This window comes from Crocodylus porosus, unplaced genomic scaffold (assembly GCF_001723895.1).
Source record: "Crocodylus porosus isolate Cpor-Errol unplaced genomic scaffold, CroPor_comp1, whole genome shotgun sequence".
In the NCBI taxonomy this organism is placed as follows: domain Eukaryota; kingdom Metazoa; phylum Chordata; order Crocodylia; family Crocodylidae; genus Crocodylus; species Crocodylus porosus.
In genome coordinates, this window is record NW_017728932.1 from 17,532,479 (window position 1) to 17,553,461 (window position 20,983).

The window sequence follows — 20,983 nt, forward strand, 5'->3', positions numbered from 1 at the left end:
TTTGCAGCCAACTCTGTGGCTCACCCCGTGCCACTGAGCCAGCAGCACTGAAATCCTGATCAATTGATCTGCAACAATATGCAACCGCAAACGGTGACTGCCAGATAAAATGCTCCGTCTCGCCCCTTTCCCCACCCAGCGTGTCTTTCTGCCCATATCCCCTTTCTCGTTGCCTGTCTCTCGCCCTCCCTCTCGGCTCTGTATTGGACTTTTTCTCTATCTTTTTCCATCTCTCTGTCTCTTTTCATAACAGTTTTTAATAATGTTTTAGTTAGTTCCAGCCTTTTCCCTCAATGGATCCCATTGGAAAATGCATTTGAAAGGAAACAGTTATACACTTCCCTTCCTTTGAAACTCTGCTGGCACCTTTTCCAGTGCAGTAAACCATACAACATGGATTTTCAAAGTTTCCAAACACAGACATGCTGGCGTTAAATTTATGAAAAAATATTTTATTCGGCTGTATAGTAACTCCGGGTCTCTGAGCTGCTGCTCGCAGTGAAATCGAAGCCTGCTTGGAACTGCGGCAGGTTTTCAAATCTCTGCAGGAAATGTAGCAGCGCTGGCTCGGGAGGAGCGCGCAGCTCCCTCCTGCCCAGGCTCTCCCAGCAGGAGGTGCACGCGGGAAGGGGACGGGCCGTGGCTGCTTCAGGTCCAGCTTTTCCCATTGGGAGGCGCTGCTGGGAGTGGTGTGGGTTCGATAGCTGAGGGAATCCCTGTCTGAGGGATTTGGCACAAAACCTGGCTGTCCCTGTGGTTGTGCTAGTGCATGGAGGAGGCGCTCTGCTGAGCCCCACTGAGGGGAGCCTGAAGCCGCCTCCCTGCCTAGGCATGTGTGCTGTTGCTCATAGCATGCTCTCAGCCCAGGGCTTCAGCCGTTGGAGCGGTGAGATGGTCCTTGCCAGCAGGCTGCAGACACTGGAGGTGCTGGGATGGGTGCGTTGAGCTGGCATTCCCTACGTGCCACCCCTCCTGTGCCCTGCTGTTAGGGGTCGTCTCTAAACTGGGAATCCCATTGCTCCAAGGGTGTGACCACACCAGCAAGGCCAGAGGCAGGTGGGAGAGTGCCTCCTAGTTGTCTGCCTTGGGATGACTGGGGAAGGCTTGTGCATCACTTCCTACAAACTCTTTCTGTTGCATGATTCCAGGAGTTTTCCAAGTCAGTTATAGTTGAAGTGCTGACAGTAAAACCAGAAGTCTGAGACACCCAGTGGTGACATAGCAGAAGCATGCCAGGAGACCCAAGAGAGGCTCCTGCCTGCGAGTGTCTTGGCTTGGGCTGGGGCTGGGTCTAGGAAGTCACTATATCCCAAAGCATTGCACTGAGCACAGCAAGGTTGCAGGGTCAAGCACTCCAGTCAGGAAATGCCTTCCTTCAGCTCCCTCATGTGCATGTGTTACAGTGCAGTCTGCCATTCCCCTGCCTCGTTCAGTGAGCAGGGTGGGCAATGCAAGCTGAATGCATAGCTGTTTGGTATTTCCACTGTTCCCGTCAGGAAACAGGTAGCCTGAGGCACTGTATTCTGCACTCCATCCAAACCGACACCGGCTATAGAATCAGTGACTCCTCACGGGCTTCCCCACCATCCTTCCGGCCACAGTATCCCAGTGCCTTGTGGGCGTTAAGACACTTTTCTGTCCAGAAGCATGGGGAAGAAAGGTGGCACTGTTACCCCCCTCCCAATGGGGAGCCGAGGCATGGAGCTGCAGCCAGAGCTGCCATGCTCCCATTCATTTTGGGTGTCCTGTGCAAGATGGTGAGGTTTGATTCTTGAGTCCTTGGCATTTTGTAACTTTTCAAAGCACAGCTCGTATTGACTTGTGTCCCATCTGTAAGCGCTGAGTGCTCTGTAGTCGTAGCCCCCAGGTCTTATGTTGCGCACTCTGAAAGTGAGGACCATGCCCTTAGTGGCCACTTGTGCACTTGTTGGTTGTGGGGCTTAACTGCCATCGTGCAGGAGCATGGTGCTGGGGGCAGGGAGGAGTCTGGTTCTCCAGAGTGCCATTGAACTTCCTTAACCCTGAGACCATTCTTTCGCTTCCTGCAATTCCCAGCCTCATTCAGTACACGCCCTCCATCAAATCTGGAAGGGATCCTGCAGGGTCCCTTGTGCTCTGCACAGCCCTGATGCGTTCCTGAGGCTGTTCATCCTCTGCACCGACTGAACCCGAGTTCTGCGGAAAAGCAGTATGTGGGCATGTAATTAAGGAATGTTTCTGTATGGAAATGAAGCGTGCTCGCTGCAGACGTCTTCAGAGGCCTCTTGCATGGCCAAAATGGGGTAAGTTTTTGTGCAGATGGCAAGAGGCACAGCCGTGACACCCTAGCCAAAATCTCCAGGCCCCGCACCTGAGCATGAAGTTGTTAGAGTTTTTTGGTGAAGGGTTGTCAGCAGTTTTAATGTGTGGAAAACCAGGTATTTTCTCCCCAGCCTTGTTCTGGGAAATAGCTAAAACATTTCAGCTGAAACGTTCCCAAAAAAAAAAAAAAACCCTGAAAGAGACTCTTGGCTTGGAAGATTGCAGCCTGAATGGTTGAAGTTTGGCCATAGTTACCAGGACCTGAAAACTGGGTCTTGTAATAGAAAGCATTGGGCAACCTTAACTGAAAGCACAGCTACCAGCACTGCCGTGACATGGACCCTGCGCAGCAGGCGTGGGGGCAGCACTGTTACTGCCGGTAGTGGCATCTAGGGACCGTGTGGCTGAAGTACACACTGAGCAGGCCTGAGAATGAAGGGGCGGGATCTTCGTGCATGGGTTGTGGTGGGAGCTTCAGCCTGGAGGGGTGGGACAGGGCGGTGGGGCTGCTGCTTCCCCAGAGGGCACAGGGTTCGTTTTACAGCTTGGCGCTGCTTTGCAAACACTGACAAGCCAACAGGCTGGTCCCTCAGGAAGCTGTAAAAAGAAGAGCAGCAAAGGAGTGAATGTGTTGAAACGGAAGCCGCTCACTTCACGCAGCCTGGCCCATCAAAGGCTGCTTTCTCCAAATCTGCCTGTCTGCAGGCGTTGTCTCTCATTAGCTTCTACTCCAGGCATGAAGCGCTTGGGAAGGTTTGCTCTGGAGAGGCATGTTTCAAGCTGTCTGCTTGCATTTGCTGCCAGAGACATGCCCACCTCCGGCATGGGGGAAAGGGGCTGCCTTTCATGTGTTGTGAAGTTCTACCAGGACTCGCACTCCAGGCTGGAGTCAGTCTCTTGGGAAGCCCTGTTCTCACCTCCTCCCCCTTGTTAAATGCGTCTGACACGAGGAGGATCAGGCGCCTTCAGCTCCTGGGCAGCTGCTAGCAGCAGCATCCGCTGCCAGGGCAGAACACTCCCCTTGGCTGGATGCTGGCACGTGCCCAAAGGCTCACGGGCCCCTTCTGGTTGCACATTCCCACCCTGGCTGTCGCGGGGCAGCTGTGCCCCGGCTGGCATGGGTGCATGTTCTCTGTGCCCTTGGGGTCGCCAGCCAGTACTGTAACCACAGTGCCAGCTAACGCGATTGCAGATCTAGTCAGTGCAGTGTCTGCAAGCGCCAGGCATTTCTCTGTGCCCTCGTGCACCCCGCCGTGATCGCTGCAGAGGAGGGAGATTTCCTGACCGCTGGGTCTGTGTAGGCAAGGTATGATTGTCTCTGGTCCAGGCTGTGTGGGAGCCCTGCTTGAAGCGCACCTGTCTCAACGCCCTGATGATTATTTTAAACCAGGCTCTCGCGGGTTGTCTCCTGACCAAGCTCTGGATGGAAGGGCCGCCATCGTGCTGCTACATAAGATGCACATTGTGTTCGGACCTGGCTCCGGAGGCCTTGCAGAGACCATGGCTGTGCCAGTGTGACTGCAGCCGCTGTGGTGGAGGGCCGCCGCAGGAGCCCTGCCGAGCGGCCTGTGCAGGTGGAAGTGGCTGTGTCCCTGCTTTGACTGATGGGGCTTTTCAGGAAATTCCTCAGAACAACATTTTCTAAAAACGGCGGCTTCTTTCCACTGATATTTCCTGGAAAAGGCTGGAGTTAATTTTAAACTGCTGTCCTTTTCCCTTTCAGGGTGGAAGCACTCTGTGCGTGCCTTCAAGGCTAATGCCAGCCCCTTCTTTCTGGGGTTGTGCTGTAGTGCCATGCCCTGCTCTGCAGAAGCCGCTGGTCTTCAGAGCCAGCCTGTCTTGTCAGGGGTTGTGTCATGCTTGTGGCATCCAGTAAAGGGTTCACTTCTGATCTCTTTGCAAAGTATTCTTCCGTGGGCTGCAGCTTCTGACCAGTGCCTCAAACAGGTTTGCACTGAAGCTGTCTTTCCGGATGTTTCCTTACCCAGCTTGGAGCCCTACTTGTCCGCCTGGGGCTGAGGGGGTTTCCATGCGCCAGGCACAAGCGCTGTCCTAGCGTGGATTCCAGGCCTGGGGACAGTGAGAGCAGGAGGCAGACAGACTCCCTGAGTGAGCAGGAGTGGGCTGGCCTGCTGTCCTAGGCAGGCCAGTCCCTCGGTGTCAGTGAGAGCACCGCTTCCTCTGTGGCTCTCGGGCAGGCTTGTGGCTTCGGGTGGGAATATGTCATTAATTTTTATACTTTCCCCTGTAAACCATCGACCCTTTTTATGATGTCATGAGGGATTCCTTAATTTTGCAGCTGCTTCCTGGTTACGTCAGAGAAGAGCCTCCCGTCCTGGAGCCCAGCACTGCTCTCCAGAACGGCTGGAAACAAATGAAGTGTTGAATATCTAATGGCTTCCACAGGGAGAGCAGCTCCATCCTCCCCAGGCCCCCGGCATTCCTCACCTTGTGGCCTCCCTCCTCTGAACAAGATGGTGTTTCAGCTCAGAGCGGCGGGAGCTGCGGCTGTCTTGGGGAGCGCTTGCCCTTGCAGCCGTGCTTGTCCTCTCCAGCGCCTTCCCCCGCGGGAGCCTGAGACTCTGGTTCTTGCGGTCAGAGCTCTTGCCCCCCTCTGGAGAAAGGCAGGAGCCAGGGGGCACTAGGAGCGCCCCCAGCCAAAGCATCTGCTCGTTCCCCTCATGGCCCTGCCGGGCGACAGCTGGGTCAGGTGAGACTGCCCTGCAGCCAGCAGCTCCTGTGTTACAGTCTGGCTTGTGTGTTGGGTGAGAGGCAGCCCGCGTCTGCACGGAAGTTGGAGCTAGATACCCCTCTGTCTGCTGAAGGTGGCAGTGCTGTGCCACGGGGCTCTTGCGCCCAGCTGCCCTGCCAGGGATGCTGCTGCTGGACGTGTGGGGTTGGGGCTCCTTGGCCCCGGTTGGGATGTGTGACTGGGGCAGGCTAGTGCCCCGAATCCCTGCACGGGGCTGGTGAGCGAGTGCCTGTACCTCCCTTATGCCTTGTGGGCAGATGAGCACGTGGCTGTGACTCGCCTGTTGCTGGCGAGAGTGCCCGTGACTCACAGGTTCTCCTCAGTGGGAGAGGGGACAGCAGGGAAATGCCCTGTGGCTGCAAACCTCTCTCCCTCTTTGTTGTTGGCTTGTGTTCCTGTCTGGTTTGTGTGCCGGCCGTCTCCACCTTCTCCTGCCGCCAGCTGCTGCTGCGGGGAGCCCAGTGCCTCAGCCGGCAGCCCCTGGTGCTCTCCTCCTTGCCCACTTCCTGCAGACAGGCAGATGCTGGTGGGCTGCTCAGGAGTTGTGCCAGCACTGTCTGGCTGCGGGTGACTCATGAGGAAAGCGCTCTTGTGTCTGAGTGATAAGAGAGCAAACAAATCGCCTGCAGGTGGTGTCAGCTTGGAGGTGACCAGCCTGGGCCTCCTTCCCCGCAGGGCAGCGGCGGACTGGGAGCGCAGTGAATCAGTTGTCTTGTCTGTGCTTTCCCCAGCTGCTGCCAGAGCTGCTGACACATTGGCGAGGGTGCCTCGGGCCCGGCTCACCCGGCAGCACTGCGCTCGGCACTCCCCACTGTCCGCTGGCCAGTCCATTAAGTCAGCGCCTCAGGAATGCAGCAGGAGACCCGAGCTCCTCCCGGGCTGCCTCCGCTCGTGGGCCTTTGCCACATCACCAGGGAGAGGAGCTTCCAGCAGCCACTTCCTGGGAGCAGCAGGTCACTGCTTGAGCATAGCTGCAGGCTGCCTGTCCCAGAGTCCCCCCTCACCCCAAGGGGAGCTTGGAGAGAGGCCGCACAAGACCTGTCTCACGGGTGCCTCTTGACCCTTGACTGGAGCAGCCTGAATCGCAGGGATCTGCTTCCCCTGGCATCTCGGCTGACGCTCTTCAGCCTGCTGTATTTAACTGCCAAGAGTTCGAGGGGCCTACTGATCCAGATGGACAAGGGAGGAAGCATCCCCATCTTCGCTAGGGCTGCTCACTTGCAAGCTCCAGGTAACGGGCTGCTCTGCACTGCTGCTGCCTCTAGAGAGCTTCGGATCAGAGCACCCGAGAGCACTCCCAGCCAGCCGCCTTGCCCTCTTCCTGGCAGCACCACCTACGGGCAGAGCTTGGCTGCACAGCAGGGAGGCTGTGCTGTCCTGCCAGCGCTCTTGCCTCAGTCATCCTCACAGGATTTCCTCCCAGGGCTGGCACCGGTGCAGCGGGGAGTGCCCCCGGCAGCCCCTTCCCCAGAATGCGACGGTTCCTTCTATTGCCTCTCTCTTCCCGTTCCCGTTTCCTGTGACTGGTCGCATCGCCCCGGCCAGGTCTGGCAGTGCCGTCCTGCACACCCTGGTGAGGGAGGGGATGTGTTTATCACTTTTCCTGGAGATTATCTGTTTAAGCACTCTCTGACAGTTACAATAACAAGGGCAGCGCGTTGTGTTTCCCAGCAAAAGGACACTCGCTGCTGAAAGATGTATAGCACTAATTAGAAATACATAACATCCGGCCACATGGCAACCTTCTCCCGGCCGCTCCACTTCCTGAGCTCAGACGACTTTGACGACAGTTGGTTTATGTTTTCCATGAATATAATGTTCTCCCAGAAGCGCAGCTTCTCCCGGTTACACAAGCCCCCCCCAGCCCAGGTAGATTTATGGTTGCAGAAAACTTGGGTCGGATGCTGGCTGAGCGTGAGTCAGAGCAAACCTAGCCCTGGTGTGGAGCAGAGCCAGGAGCCCAGGTAAGCAGCTTGTAGGGGGCGCTGCTGCAACGGAGCCAGCCTGCCCCATGCACTCTGCAACCTTTTGTTGGGGAACCAGGCTGGAGGGAGGGGATCCATGTGCCGTCTGTAGCATCCCTTGCCCTGTGCCGCCTCGCTGCACCTTGGCATTCTGCACAAGTGCCCTCCTACCCCTTAACCCCTGTTTCTTTGCTTACTGCCAGACTCCTTCTCCTAGTCCTCTTCTCCCTCCCCACCCCATGTCAGGCTCATGACCTGTCTGCATTTGAATCACGCAGCCTCTTGAGTGCCAGGAGGAGCATGTCTCTTGCCCTCAGTCCCACTGATCAGCCTGGAGCAGCTCGTGCAGAGGAAGTCCTCTCCTCCTGTGCTCCCTCTGCCCAGGACTGGAGCGGGCTGGCCGGCCCTGCGGGGATTCTGGTAACACGTGGGAGCAGTGCAAAGTGGGTGCATGCTTGGTAAGGATGGAGTCCTTGGAGATCTCAGCTGTCCGTGGTTCTCTGGAGCCACGGGCCATCTGCAGAACTGGCAAGAGTGCAACTTGCCCACGTTAGGACAGATTTCCTGTGCAACAGGAAAAGGCATAGCCATGATACCAAGGTTACTCCTCTCAGAAGTCTACAGCTTTGAGGTTCTAGAGCTGTTCAAGGAAAAAGGTGGTGGTGATTTCTTTATATGGACAAAATAGTGTCTTTTACCTCATCCTGGAGCGCACAAGGTGGTTTCTCAGCATGTGCCAGGGCATGTGCTGGCTGGCTTCTTCAGCTCTTTGAGACATGAGGCTAAAGGACAGGTCTTTTGGCCTCTGCATCCCTTTAAGTATGGGGACATCAGAATTGGTCAGATCAGCAACTTCCCTTTTGTTGTACTGGCTGGCAAAGTAGAGGCTGGCATGGGCCAGGGGCTGCTGCTCCTGACAGCTCCTCTCTTGCAGCCTCCACTCGTGTCCTCCAGGTTGCCACCTTGTTCGGAGGGGGCACTAGGGCATGTAGGAGCCGCTCTCCCAGCCATGCTGGGACACTGGGCCAAGTGGCAGCACCTTGTCCATGGTTCCTCTTCCAGTCTCCTCTTGCATGTGCACTCCTGCTGCTGTGTGATTACAGTGTAGTCAGTGCTGTGGGAGCCACCCTTCTGTCATCTTAAAGGAGGGTTGGCCCAAGGGAGTTTGTCTGGGGCTGCCAGGAAGGAACCTGTGTTTGCTTTGGTTTGTGCCCACAGTGATGGTGGGCAGCCCTGGCTCATGTGAATGCTATTCTGGTCACAGGAGAGCAGCTAGAATGTGTGGTGCACGGCAGAGAGCAGGTCCTCCTTCTCTCCCCAGGTGCCACTGCGGAGGTGGGGCTGGCCTTCCCTGGGGGTTTGCTGGGATGCATCGTACCTCCCAGCAGCAATGCCCCTCATTCAGCTGAGGGGAGGGATTAGAGGCCTCAGTGGGCTGCACAGCTCCTCACATCCATTGCTCCCATCTGCAGCACTGTGGGAGAACTTTAGCTAAGGGATTAGTTGCTGTCCAGGGCAGGCTCAGCCAGTCTGCTGTGTGTGGGGGGTGCAGAGCCCCTGGCACTCAGGCCTCGCACACCTGGTTCCAAAGCACTGCACACGCACCTCTGGGGTCCCTGCATCTGCTCTGCTCTCACACTCGCCCTGCCCAGCCTCCACAGGGTAGAGGGCTCTGTTGTCCTGCCCAAGGACTGCACATCACCAGGTTTCCCCCCGCTGTCTTGGTGCTTGTTGTAGGGCTGAGCCCCTGAGTGTCCCTTGCTGCAGGGGCACCAGTGCTGGCATGTCTCTCTTCCCTTCAGCTGCTGCACCACTGAGAGATGCAGAATACTGGGCTCAGGGGACCTGTGGTTCGACCCAGGCTAGCATCTCATGTCCTTTGGCATGGGTGCAGGGCTCTTAAAGAGCCCCAGGCCTTGCTCCATCCCCAGCCCCCAGCAGCTGGGAGCTGGCTGGACCTCTTGGGGATGGGGAGTTTCCTTTTGGCCCTGTCATGAGCTCCATTGGGTGAACTTTAAGGACAATTGGGGCCCCTTTCCCTTGCAATGATGAGACGGGGACAAGGCCCATGGCAGCTGAGCTGGAGGGGAAGGGGGATGTTCCTCATGCCTGCATGGCTGTGGTGCCCCGATCATTCCCTGGGGGAAGCTGGGTGGCCTGAATCGAGGCTCCGCACCAGCTAGGCTAGTTTACGGCAGCATGGCTGCATGTGAATCAGTGCATGTACTGTGACTGTGACCGCCTTGTCCCAGGGCCAAGACTGCTTACTGGGAATGGCCCAGACTCAGCTCCCATCACTCCTTCTGCTTTTGCTGTTGCCTGCTTTGTGAGAGAGTTTCTGCTTCTCGTACGGTGGAGCCATGAGCCCTCTGGTTCCAGCCTGGGCACCTCCAGCAGCTTTGGGTGATGGGAGTGGCTGGAGCCATGGCATAGCACAGTGGGCATGGCCAGGGCTTGTGTTCTCTGGGGTCAGCTCTGGACCATGTGGAGTTAACCATTGCGCTCCCAGCTATGAGGGACCCAAGCGTTGCATTGGATTTCTGTTCTGATTGGGGTTTTCTTGCAGTGGGGAAGGAGCCCATCGGCACCAGTTGGCCCTGGATCTATGATGGCACGGCACCCTGCTCTGCCTTTATGCCCCCTCCCACTGCAGCCCTGTGGGCTTTGCAACGATCTCACCCCGTGCTCGTTCCAGGGTAGTTAATGAGCAGGACTTGCGTTGGGCAACAGGGCAGCGAGCTTCCTCAGAGCAGGTGGGCATGAGTCAGACGTGGAACTTGCTGGCCCTTTGGAGCTGTCTGTTGAAACCCCCCGCGCTTCCAAAGGGGCAGTGTCGTGTGCCTTCAGCGTCATCCTCTCTAATGTGCATGGAGCGTCTTCCCTCCTGGGTGATCCCAGGGTGCAGCCACCACTTGGCTGGGCAACATTGTGCAGCTGTTTATGATGGGAAGTGAAGACGACTAGTTCCTACTTGGAACTGGAACGGAGGGATTCTCGGGAAGCCGAATGTAACGTTGACGGGGAGGGTGGCCAGGACACAAGGGCAAAGCTCCCACTTGGGGAAAGGTTTCGTGAGAGGGATTTGCTGTCCGACAGTGGTTGCAGCCTTCATTTTATGCTTCTTCCAGAGACTGACATCCCTTGCAGCACAGCACATCCTGCCAGCACCAGTTCATGTGGACCCAGCAGGGAGAGCACTCCCAAGCTCACTAGGGGTCGAACCATGAAGTTAGGTAGTAAGTTTAAAACTAACAAAAATAAGTAATTTTTCACCCGGCTCATCATTGAAGTGTGGCACTTGTTGCCACAAGATGTGGTGGAAGTGACAGTTTAGCCAGGCTCCAAAAGGGCTCGGACACATTCTGGGAGGCAAGGGGCATCGGTAGGTATTGAGCAGGGAAGTGAGGGGCACGGCCTTTGAATCCGATCTTCCTAGACCTTAAATGCCGGAGGCTGCAAGTCAGAGAAATGTGGGTAAAACCCGGCTCAGATGCAGGTCACTCCCTTCCAGCCTCCGCTTTCTGCTGCAGTGTGACACAGGAGACGGGGCAAGAGGGGACCGAGGGTCTGACCCAGGACATGGTAGTTCTTATGGCCCTGTTTTCTTAAGCTGCATGTGCTGGGCAGTGGGGGAGGTCACCCCTCCAGCTGCCAACCTTGCTGGCTCCTGGTTGTGAATCTCCCATGCCGCTCCAGGTGAAATAATTAGTCTGGAATGGGGCAGGCCATAGCACCTGGCTGAGCTCCACGGCTGGCCGCAGCAAGGAGGTTCTTCTAGTTGTCCCACCTTTTCTTCTGCCTCATTGGCTTTACTGGCCTTTTTATGGATGTATACCATAGTAGATGGGGGCCGTGGTCAAGGAGCATGTGACTGTTCAGGTGGCAGCCAGGAAGAGGACACTTCACCCTGAACCTTTTTGCTGCCTCTCACTTGACTCATGCCAGCGCTGGCACAGCCTGGGTATCTTGCCCACTCACGGTCGCTTTACCAAGCACCTTGCTTGGCTTCAGCCACCTCCCGCCGCAGCAGTTTGGTGCTGGGGGCTATGCAGCTGGCGCTGCGTGGGCAGCCCAGTGTGAAAGCATAGGGGGCTGCTGGGGCCAGGCTGACGCTTCACGCATGGGATTGCCTGGAAAACTCAAATGGTCCATGCAGGCATCCACTGCCTGCTCCCTCTGAACAGGCCCCTTCTTCCCATGCGCTTCCCGGCCCCTGGCAGGCGGCTTCATGGCCTTTAGCCCTCTCCATGGGGCTCTGTCCAAAACGGGCAGAGAATAGTGTCGTGAGCAGTGCGATGCTGGAATCGCCCTTCCCCAGTTCACCCTCTGCAAGGCAGGCAGTGCCCACTAGGCCCTGCTCTGTGCAGCTCACTTGAGCCATGCTTGCCGCACTTGGCCGCCTGAGAATAGTTTCTGGCTGAGCGTAGCTGCATGGAGGGGATGGGAAGAGCTGTGGTCGTGTGGCACTGGCTTGAGTAACAGCTTCAATTAAGGCCTCTTGACAAGCTGCTGTGTGACTGGTGAGCTAATGGGAGGAGCCCCCTGCTCAGCAGGGACAGAAATCAAACGTGCAGCTAATTATCCTTTTAGCACTTCAGAATTCTCCCCCTTTGCAGGAGGAATTAGCATCTGAGTGGCAGCTTCTGTTCTGGGAGCCCTCAGCCCTGGCCCAGTCCCCAGCCCGGCTGGCAAGGCCCTGCAGGCTTTGTGGCACTGATGGGACAGTGGCAGCCTGGGCTGGGACCCCTCCCAGCCACTCCTCAACTAAACTAGGCCAGCTCCTCCCCTCCTACCTGGGTTTGGTGTTGAGCGTGGGGGTGGCTTTCACCTTGGGGTGGGGGGTGAGGGGGCCTTCCCCCTGTGGCTGCCTGGAGCCTTGCCATGCTGGTCGGATAGGGTCACGGTCTGTGTGCACAAGGTGGGGGACCTGGAGCTTCCTGGGCCCGAGCTGATCACTCCTCTTTCTGTCTCCACAGCGTGCCTGTCAGAGGAGTGTCGCTCCGTGATCCAGGAGCAAGCCACAGCCCTGGGCCTGGCCATGTTCTCCCTGCTGGTGAGGCGCTGTACCAGCCTACTGAAGGAGTCTACCCGAGGTAAGGGGAGCTGCCTGCAGCATGGCACTGCCAGGACCTGCCAGCTTGCATCCTCCGGCCCACCGCAGCAGCCTCTCCCTGGCGCCAGCTCAGCCTCGCTTCTCACAGGCCCTTTGGCTTCTACCCCAGGTTTCTTTCTTTGCAGTTACCTGTCTCTGGCTTTGGGCTACGCGAGGACTCCCTGCATGACTGCTTGTGCAGACAAGGGCAGGACTGGCCCAGCACTAGGGAGAGAGGCAGGGAAAGGGAAGAGCTCTGGGGCTTAGCCCTTCACACCCATCCTGTCACCTGGCGGACTTTGCAGTACCAAGACCTAGGACCCCTGGCCTCCTTGACTCACTCTGGTCCCAACTACTCCATAATGGGGGCACTGAGGCATTGCCCTGGCCATGGCTCAGTCCTTGCGTTTGGAGGGGTGGCTGGTAGTTTGGTGCATCTCTGGGCCCAGGGGCACCTGGCCTCTCTTTTGCATCCTACACTACCCAGGAGGGAGGGATCCCATGCAGCTGGCTCTGGGAAGGATGCAGCCTGGCCCATTTTCCTTGTCTCATCTCCACAGCTCAGTCCCAAGAGGAGGAGCAGGAACCTGAGCAAGAGGTCACAGAGGATGACATCAAGGTCTCTGCCTTGCCCCAGGATCTGAAGGAGTTGCTCCCCAGCGTGAAGGTCTGGTCAGACTGGATGCTCGGCCACCCGGACACCTGGAACCCCCCTCCCACCTCCTTCGAGCTGCCCAAACAGTATGTGAACTCTTCTGCTCTTTTGCGTGTGCCCACCCCCAGGCAACTTCTGAGACTCCTTGTCCCTGCTGCTGCACTTGCTGCCTGCATGTGGGGTGCTCTGTTGCCACAGCACACTTGGCCTGTGTGAGGACCCTGGCATGTTGCCCTTTGCATGTAGACGCAGCCTCCTCATAGAGTGTGTGTGCATGCTGACATCCTGACCCGACGTGGAAGGGGTGGGGCAACAGGGAGCTTGCCCTGTAGCAAGGGCAGCAGGCTGGGAGCACGTGGGAGGTGGCGTCATTAACCTGGCTGGCTCCCCTTTGCTCATTAGTGTGTTGCTGGGGCTGACGGGTCAGCTGGGTTTCAAGCTTTGCTTAGGTTGCCTCTGCAGTTCCTGGGGTGCCTCTCCACTGGGCCCTGTGCTATGGCAGTCGTTTCGGCCCCAAGACCAGCTGCTTCCAGACAAAAAGGGGGCGTTATTCTGGATGGCCCTGAACTCTGCAGTTCCTGGGGTGCCTCTCCACTGGGCCCTGTGCCAGCCCCACCACATGCTTAGCCTGGGAATGGAGTCTGCGCTCAGTGGAGCGGGCCCATCGCGTTCTACTCATCAGCCGTAAGACTAGACCTATGGCAGACTTTGTGCAGGCTGGGCCTGGTTCAGAGCCATCCAGAATAACGCCCCCTTTTTGTCTGGAAGCAGCTGGTCTCTGCCCCCGCAATTCGGGAAGGGTTAATTCTCTAAACTGGCCGATTCCATCCCATTAGTCCATAATGCGGACTAGGCAATTTGCATATTTTTGGACAGAAAAGTACACGAAGGGGCCAAGTATGGAGTGTGCGAGGCAACGACTGAGCATGCTCCGTAGCTGCTTTCCCGCAGGAGTTTCCATCTGCCTCCGGTACTCCGGATCCAGAGCCTGAAATCACGTCTCTTTGTTAATCCAGGGGAGCCAGAACTCAGGGTGATGGGAAGGCGCATTAAGAGTAATCCAGCAAAGTGGCTTAGCCATTAATGGGTCCCCGCTCCGTGCGTCAGGTCCAGTCCCGTGCTCCTGTTTTATTGCCTCCACTCCAGTTCTTTTTCATTTGGCTGAGGAAATGGAAATCTCACACAGGAAGTGCTGGGCCTCATTTTGTGGAGATGGAGTCTGTTTTCTGTTTGTCGGCTGCTCAATGTGGGACCGTTGCCTGCTCATGTGAACTGCTGCCCATCTTTGGGCAGGAACTCAAACTCAGAGGGGTCACGTGAGCAGGCTCACACCAATCCCGCACTCCCCTCGCGCTGCCTGTGCCGGGAGCCGCCAGGCCCTCCGCGCCGGGCAGGCCTCAAGATGGAATCTCTGATTGGGCTCACGCAGCCAGCACACCACGCTCCAGGGAAGAGCTGCCTCCTCCGCGGTCAGGGCGCAGACTTGGGGTGGCGTCTCATGTGGGGACTGGGCCACTTTGGCTCTAGGCATCCTAGCAGGTGCAGGCTCCCACAGTCCTGTCTCGCAGGAGGAGGTCATTACCCAGCCCCAAGGAGGTCGTGGAAGCACATGGAGGTCAAGGAGCACATGGAAGTGTAGACCTTGGACCATGGGCAGCTGTTGGGTGTGGGCCCCACCACAGTGAGCCTCTGCCCTGCCCAGCACTGGCTGCAGGGTGGAGTCTAACTGAGCTTCATGGTGTGGTGATGGTGGTGGCTCAACAGGCCCAGCCACTTCCCCTGCCTCACTTTCTCACTGCCCATCTCTGCCCAGCTCCAGTCCCATCACTGTGCTGGATGACAGCCCGTTCAGACCGGGCTCTGTGACTTTCGTGGCTTTTCTCTGTTCCATCTTTGGGGTTTGCCCATTCATTCTTTTAGCTAGTGTACCTTTGCTTGGATCCCAGCACCCTTGTGCGCTGGAGGTTCACGACCACATTTGAGAAACGGACTGTAGTTCTGGCACCATCTCTCCATTCTAGTGGAGCCAGCAAAGCTACCTGGCACAACCTCCTCCCCCAAATTTTCACACATCTTGTTGAGGGCAGACTGGGGAAGCAGCGACCCTGGGTTGGCATTCTTGCTGTATGCTGGCACAAGCCTACATGGTAGTTGTGGGCCTGTGCAGTCAACAGGCAGAGCTTCCAAGCCTAAGGCTCTTGGCAAATGGTGTGAAGATGGCTGGTGGGTAAAGCAAAAGCAGAGCAGCAAGCGTGCTGGGGGTGCCAAGCACAAGGACAGGATGAGTTTGGGGAGGGATGTGTGAGCATACCAAAGGCAGGTGGGTAAGGAGGTGGTGTGACATCAAATACACGGTGGGCTTAGCTTGTGGCTGGGGCAAGGGGACAGCCCATGAGCCTTCCCCCCATGGTGAGCACTGGTGTGGCACCCTTCCCTTCCATGCTGCCTGCTCAGGGCTGACTGGGACCTGGCCAGTTAGCACTACTTCACCATTGCCTTCAGAGCCTCCTGTGGGCTCTGAACTAGGGGGTGTCCTGGAGGCCCAGCATGGAATCTGTACACCCCGAATAGCCCAGCCCCAGTACAGCAACCCTGCCCAGGGCTGGATCCTGCTCAGCCCCCATGTGGTGACCCCTCCCAGCAGCTCACCCAGCTTTGGGGTCTGGACCAGCAGAGTGGCCTGTCGAGACTGGCCATGGAGGCCAGGATGATGAGGTGGTGCATCCCGAGGCCCCTGCTCATGCTGCCTTCTCCCTGTTCGTGATCACTTGTGCTCAGCGAGAGTGCTGGGGGACTTTGAGAATGCCTAAACTCAGCCCAGCTGTGGCAGTTGGTTTATTGCTTTCAGCTGGTACTTGAACCCAGGTCCTGGTCTTGGAGTCTTTCCCAGGTTTAATCCCCGGAGCTTTCTCTGCAGCTGTATGACACTGCGCTGACCCCGAATGAGGATAGGAAAATAGAACCGGTGCCAAGCCAGAGTCTCTTTTTCATTTGGAGTCTGGCTGTCTGCCCATGACCAGGGTTACATAATGGGAAACATAGCTGGGGCTCTGGAGAGCCCGCGTTTCACCACGCTGCCCAGACCTTCGCATTCTGATGCTATATATCTTCCTAATTGTAGCTCGGATGCATTTATCACACTGCTGGATTTGAGTCCTTACATTAAAAAAAAACACCAAATTCCTCCATTCCCTGCTTTCCCTGCTGGACAGAGATGGGGGAAAAGGTGTGAGGGGTAAATGCTGTGTTCAGCTCCAGCCGCGGTGTTGAGCGTCCCAGCAGCAGGGCTCCGTGAACAGGAGAGGGGAGCCAAGAGGCAGGATCTCAGGGGTCCTGCCCCTGGATGGGGAAGGAGCCCCGGCCCTCAACAGCTGTCCTGTCCACAGCCAAGGGCTTGGGCTCCCTGTGTGGCCAGGGAAAGGCAGCTCTTTTCCAAAGAACCACCTCACTTGGTCCACAGGGCACTGAACAGATGACCTGTATTCCTCTTAGAGCTCACATGCATGTGTCTGAGAGCCCTCTCCTCCAGCTGCCTGGGAGAAGTGCCTAGCAAGGGCCTCCATGGTTTCCATCTTGGGTTGCATTTCCGGGGTGGGGGCTGGAGCCTCCTGATGGTTGCACAGCTGTGCCATAAAGCAACAAGACATCTGCATTGGGGATCCCACTCCAGAGGGGCTCCTGGAAAAGGGAGCATGTCCCAGTCCCTTTGGCTGCTCAGGGCACTCCTCTGAGTGCCAGGATTCACTCTTTCTGCATGCAGGTTATTGCAGAGCACACCTGTATTGGGACTGAGGAGCAGGGCAATAGCAGCTTCATCTCATCTGGTCTGTCCCCCAAACTGTCCTCTCAAGCAGGCATCCTACAGGGTGTAGTCCAAGAGGCAAAAGGGGGAGGGAGAGCTGCTAGAGCTGAGATGTGAGCAGCACACATGCTGATGGAGAGGAGAAGGGCAAAGGGCAATGCCAGAGCTAAAGATGGTGAAAACAGAGGGGAGGTCTGTGTCAAGGAAGGTCCTGAAGAGCCTGGGCTGCTGTTGCCCAGGGCGAGCACAGCAGCCCTCAGGGCATGGCCACAGGAACAGAGACAGGCTAGGAAGGGTAGGCACAAAGATGCACAGATGCCCCCCTGAAAGCAGGCTGCATCTTGCTGCAGTGAGGAATCCAGAGAGCCAGTGTTGAAACGTCAGAGCTGGTGGGGCCGTGCCAGCTGGACAGTTGGCACCAGGCTGACCTGGCCAATCTGCTTTCCTGGTGGGGCAGAGGGAGAGCCTCTGACTGCTGTCAGCTGCCTGCAGCCACAAAACAGGGATGGTTTAAATCCGTTGGTCAAAGTCTTAGATGGGTCAAGCGCCTTCTTCCAGGAGTCTGGAAGAGTCTGCCTGGATTCTTGTCTCATGCCGGAGCTTTATAGAAGTGGTCTTAGGATGACAGCACCCACAGGCCTCAACATAGGTACCGAGGCACTGCTAAGCCTGGCTAGAGACTGAATGGACAAACCTTTTGACTCTGGCCTGGCGCAGCGTATGCTGACTACCACAATTGCCATGTATCAAAGACACCAGGGCGTATCGTTGGTGTCAGTCTGCCTGTTGAGAACGAGAGGAGGAGAGTCCAGGAGAACAGAGCCAAGGATTGGAGCCTGCCCCATGGTCTTGCGTTGCAGAGGGAGCTCAGCGCAGCCGGAGGTTTGCGAGCAGAAGCTTTGGCAAGCAACAGCAGGGCCTCTCCAGCCATGGGAGAAGGGCAGGTCCTCTGGCACCTTGACCCACAGACTTGTCTTAACAGTTTCTTTAGCACAGCCCAGGAGCACCGATCCCTGCAGCCAGGCCCTGAAGCTGGATGCAGGGACTGTGGGCAGGGTGGTTCTTAGGCTTGGGCTAGGCAGGGAGGTGGAGTGGGCTAGAGCAGCTGCTTGTGGCGCTGGCCTCTGTGAGCCTGTCCCCCAAGCCCCTCGGGTTTTCTTTTTTGAACTCTCCCAGGTTCTGTGCATCTGAGTTGCCTGGCTTGGCTACCAGCCCTAGAGCACACAGGCGCCGCAGGCAGCCTGGCTCTCGCAGGAAGGGCTCTGGGCAGCAGTCTGGGTGAGTGGTGATTGGGAAGAACTCCTGCCTCCGATGTCTTTTGTTCCTTGTTGGGGAGCTGCTTTTGTTTTGGCTTCCCGGGGCTGGAAGGGGAGGAGGAAGCCGAGGCCTCTGAAACACTATGTGGAGTCGGAGGGTCTGGGTGCCCTCTTGGCTCAGACTGCCCCAGCCCTTGCCTCCGGGCTGGTTTCCTCTCGCAGCCTTTGCCGGGGCAGACTGGTCTGCCGCACCAGCCGCCTCGAGCCCCGTTCACCCCAGGAGCAGAGAGGCCCAAGTCGTTTGCCATCTGTCCTGCGCTCTGATCTCGGTGGCTCGGGAACACAATGCAGGGCTTCTTTCGCTGCGCTCTTTCCGGGTTTGTTCTGCAGCTGTGGAGCTCGACTGCTAGTGTTTAAACAAGCTGGTATTACACAGGAAACGGCCACCTCCACCGGCCCCCGCAGGCTTGTAACATGGGGTCACCGTGCTGGATATTAATCACCAGGCAGCCTGCTCCCCCAGTGAAGACGGTGGCTTATGGGAGAGCGCTGCGCGGCTTTGGGCCGGGTCTGGGAGGGATTCCGCGGGTGTTGGGCCTAATCCCTCGCCTTGGTGTGTGCGTTCGCCAGCGCCGGCTGTTCTTCCTAGGCGGCAGCCTGCGCCTGCGTCCTCGCGCACTCAGACCTGACCCGCTGCATGCCCAGGCCACGGGTCTCACTGTCCTAGCACAGTCCCGTCGCCAGCCCTGGTGGGGAGGGGCCCTTTGACCGGGGAGCGACTCAAGGCCCTGGGCGCTGTCATTCGCACTGCTGGCCCCGGCCCGGGCTGCATCCTGCAGCTGCGCCGCACTCGCACTGACAGCCACATTAAACCTGGAATTCTGAGGCAATAAAAAGTAAATGAACTCTTATTTCTCCCCTGTCCTGGTGGAATAAGTAAGTGCACATGCACCGGCGGGGAAGGGAAGGGAGGGAGCCCTGCTTCTGAGGAGAGACCATGCGTTCACCCCGGCTTTGCTTCCTCCGTCAAGGGTGCCGTGAACCTCATCCCCTTCTCTGGGCCAGCGCGCTGGTGCCTCCGTCCCGGCTGCTCTGCCGATCTCCCTCCGGGGGAGTCCTGTGCGTGGGAGCTCTGGATCGTGACAGTGCAGTCATGGTGACACAGGCCAGTGATGGACAGCACTGAGGAGGTGACCGTCCCCGAAGCAGCACAAGCGATGGGGAGCAGCCGCCCAGAAGGGGAAGGGGCAGGATTGTCAGATGCTCTCTGCCCAGTCCATGTCACAGGAGAGGACTAAGCGAAGACAAATGGTCCCTTCTGTCTTCTCCCTTCCTGCCAGGCCTCTCTGTGCGCTCTGTGGTGCATGCACCAGAGGAGACAGCCCAGCCCCTGACCACGGCAGAGTGAAGGGAGCCCGGAGGGGAACTCTAACCTGCAAAAGGGAAGCAGGCTTAAGCAGACTGGAAGGGCTGGTGGCAGCTCCTTGCAGGGGGAGTGCTGGGGGCAGCGGTTGGGTTGGAAGGGCAAGCTCTGGGGAGCACCAGGGCAGCAGGTGGAGGCTGTGTGCAGAGCCTGGCTTGTTGATGCACCAGGTTTGATAGCTATGGCGCCGTGACCAGTGTGACCTGTACTGGGTGCGTGCGCCCAGTCCATGGGGGGGCAAGACCGTGCGAGGAGCTCTCGGCATGGCGCTGTGCCATCGCCCCCTCCTTAGCGGCACGCTGCGGACCATGGTCCTTCCCCAGCACGTGGGGGCAGGAGTCTCCCTGCGCGTCCCCCAGCCAATGCCTGAAGCCTTTGCCCTTCCTTGCGTGCCACGGCTCTTCTCGCCACTGACCAACGTGTGCTGGAGCCGCCGGCTCTAGCTGGGCCCCGCCAGCGCTGTGTGACCGGACTCAGGCAGCGGAGCCGAGCTGCCAGCAGGGCACTGGGGGAGGGCTGAGCCTCGCAGCCCTGCGCGTCTCCCATGGGCAGAGCTCGCCTTGGAGGTGGCCCAGAGCAGCCCTATCACATCCGGTGCTTGTCTCTGCAGCTTGGGCCGGAGGATAAACTATCAGCCGTGGGGCAGTGGATCATTCCTCTTATTATTTTCTTCTTTGCAGATAGGGGTCGTGGAAAGTTCAGTTCCTTTTAACCCTCACGGCTCTGTTTATTTTCCAGCTGGTAGCACAAGCGCAGCGTTTCCCATTACATCACAAAGGGCCTCGGACAGACCCCTCCGCAAAATGGGTTGCGACTGTTTATTTTTTATTCCCCTATTGAAACGTTTCTGATGGCTGGACCTGGCTGAGCCAGGCTTTTTGAAGGAGCCTTGTCCTAGGGGCAGCGCAGACCCACTCCTGTCCTGCACGCCAGTCAGGCCCAGCTCCGGGACGTGGGCGACGTTGCGCTACATGTGCACTGATGATGTGCCGGGCTTTGATTAATGGCAGCTCATTCCGCCCCGCTCCCAGGACGCTCTTGAAAACAAGATGTTTCATTTCAGCCTGCTCTCCTGGTCCGCTGCTTCCCGTAAATAACCCAGCCAGGCTCTTGTCCACCTGGAGCAGCTCACAGAGCGGGGCCTCGCTCCAGCTCTGCGGCCACTTTGGCCATGAAGGCCAGCGCGGGCATCTCTCTTCACAGCTGTGTCTTGCATGCACCTCCCCTGGGCAGTATGCGGGGATCCAGCTGTCTCTGGGACCCAATCGGGTGCAGGACCCAGCCCAGCAGGCCCTGGGCACAGCTGTCTTCCTGCCTCCGTCTGTCTCCCTGCAGTTCTTCCACCTAGTTTCCTTCTGAAAGAAATGCTTGTATAAAGTAACACAAAAAGTAGAAGGAAGCAGCTTCGGGCAAGCCACTGAGCATGGCTGGAGGCCTGGTCTGCTGGCTGGAGCCCGCTCTGGTGCTGGCGTGCGTGTTCACCCTGCCCCTTCCTTGGGTCACTCTTGCCTGCCTGCAGAGAGGAGCTGAGCTCACTGGCACACACTCGAGGCCCCTGGTTCACACTCTGGTCTGTGCACATCAGTGGCGCTCAAGGAAGGTGAGACACCGCAGAGGCAGCTTTGCAGGTCGCTTGCAAGTGTTGAAACTGTGGCCCAGAGCAAAGAAAATGTCACAGCCCATGACTCGGGTTGAAAGACAAAGCCCCTGAGCTCTGGCACGCTGCTGCAGCCTCACA

General features: G+C 57.7%; 1 protein-coding gene across 1 annotated transcript in view; it reads left to right on the plus strand.

Moving 5' to 3' along the window:
* Positions 1–1,737: 1,737 nt before the first annotated feature.
* LOC109317261 (telomerase-binding protein EST1A-like) overlaps positions 1,738–20,983 on the plus strand; it is a 68,186-nt gene continuing 48,940 nt past the window's right edge. The window contains exons 1-3 of the mRNA XM_019545855.1: positions 1,738–2,282; positions 11,994–12,110; positions 12,670–12,850. Of these exons, the coding sequence (XP_019401400.1) occupies positions 2,222–2,282; positions 11,994–12,110; positions 12,670–12,850 (359 nt within the window). The 5' untranslated portion in view covers positions 1,738–2,221. The remainder of the gene's footprint in view (positions 2,283–11,993; positions 12,111–12,669; positions 12,851–20,983) is intronic.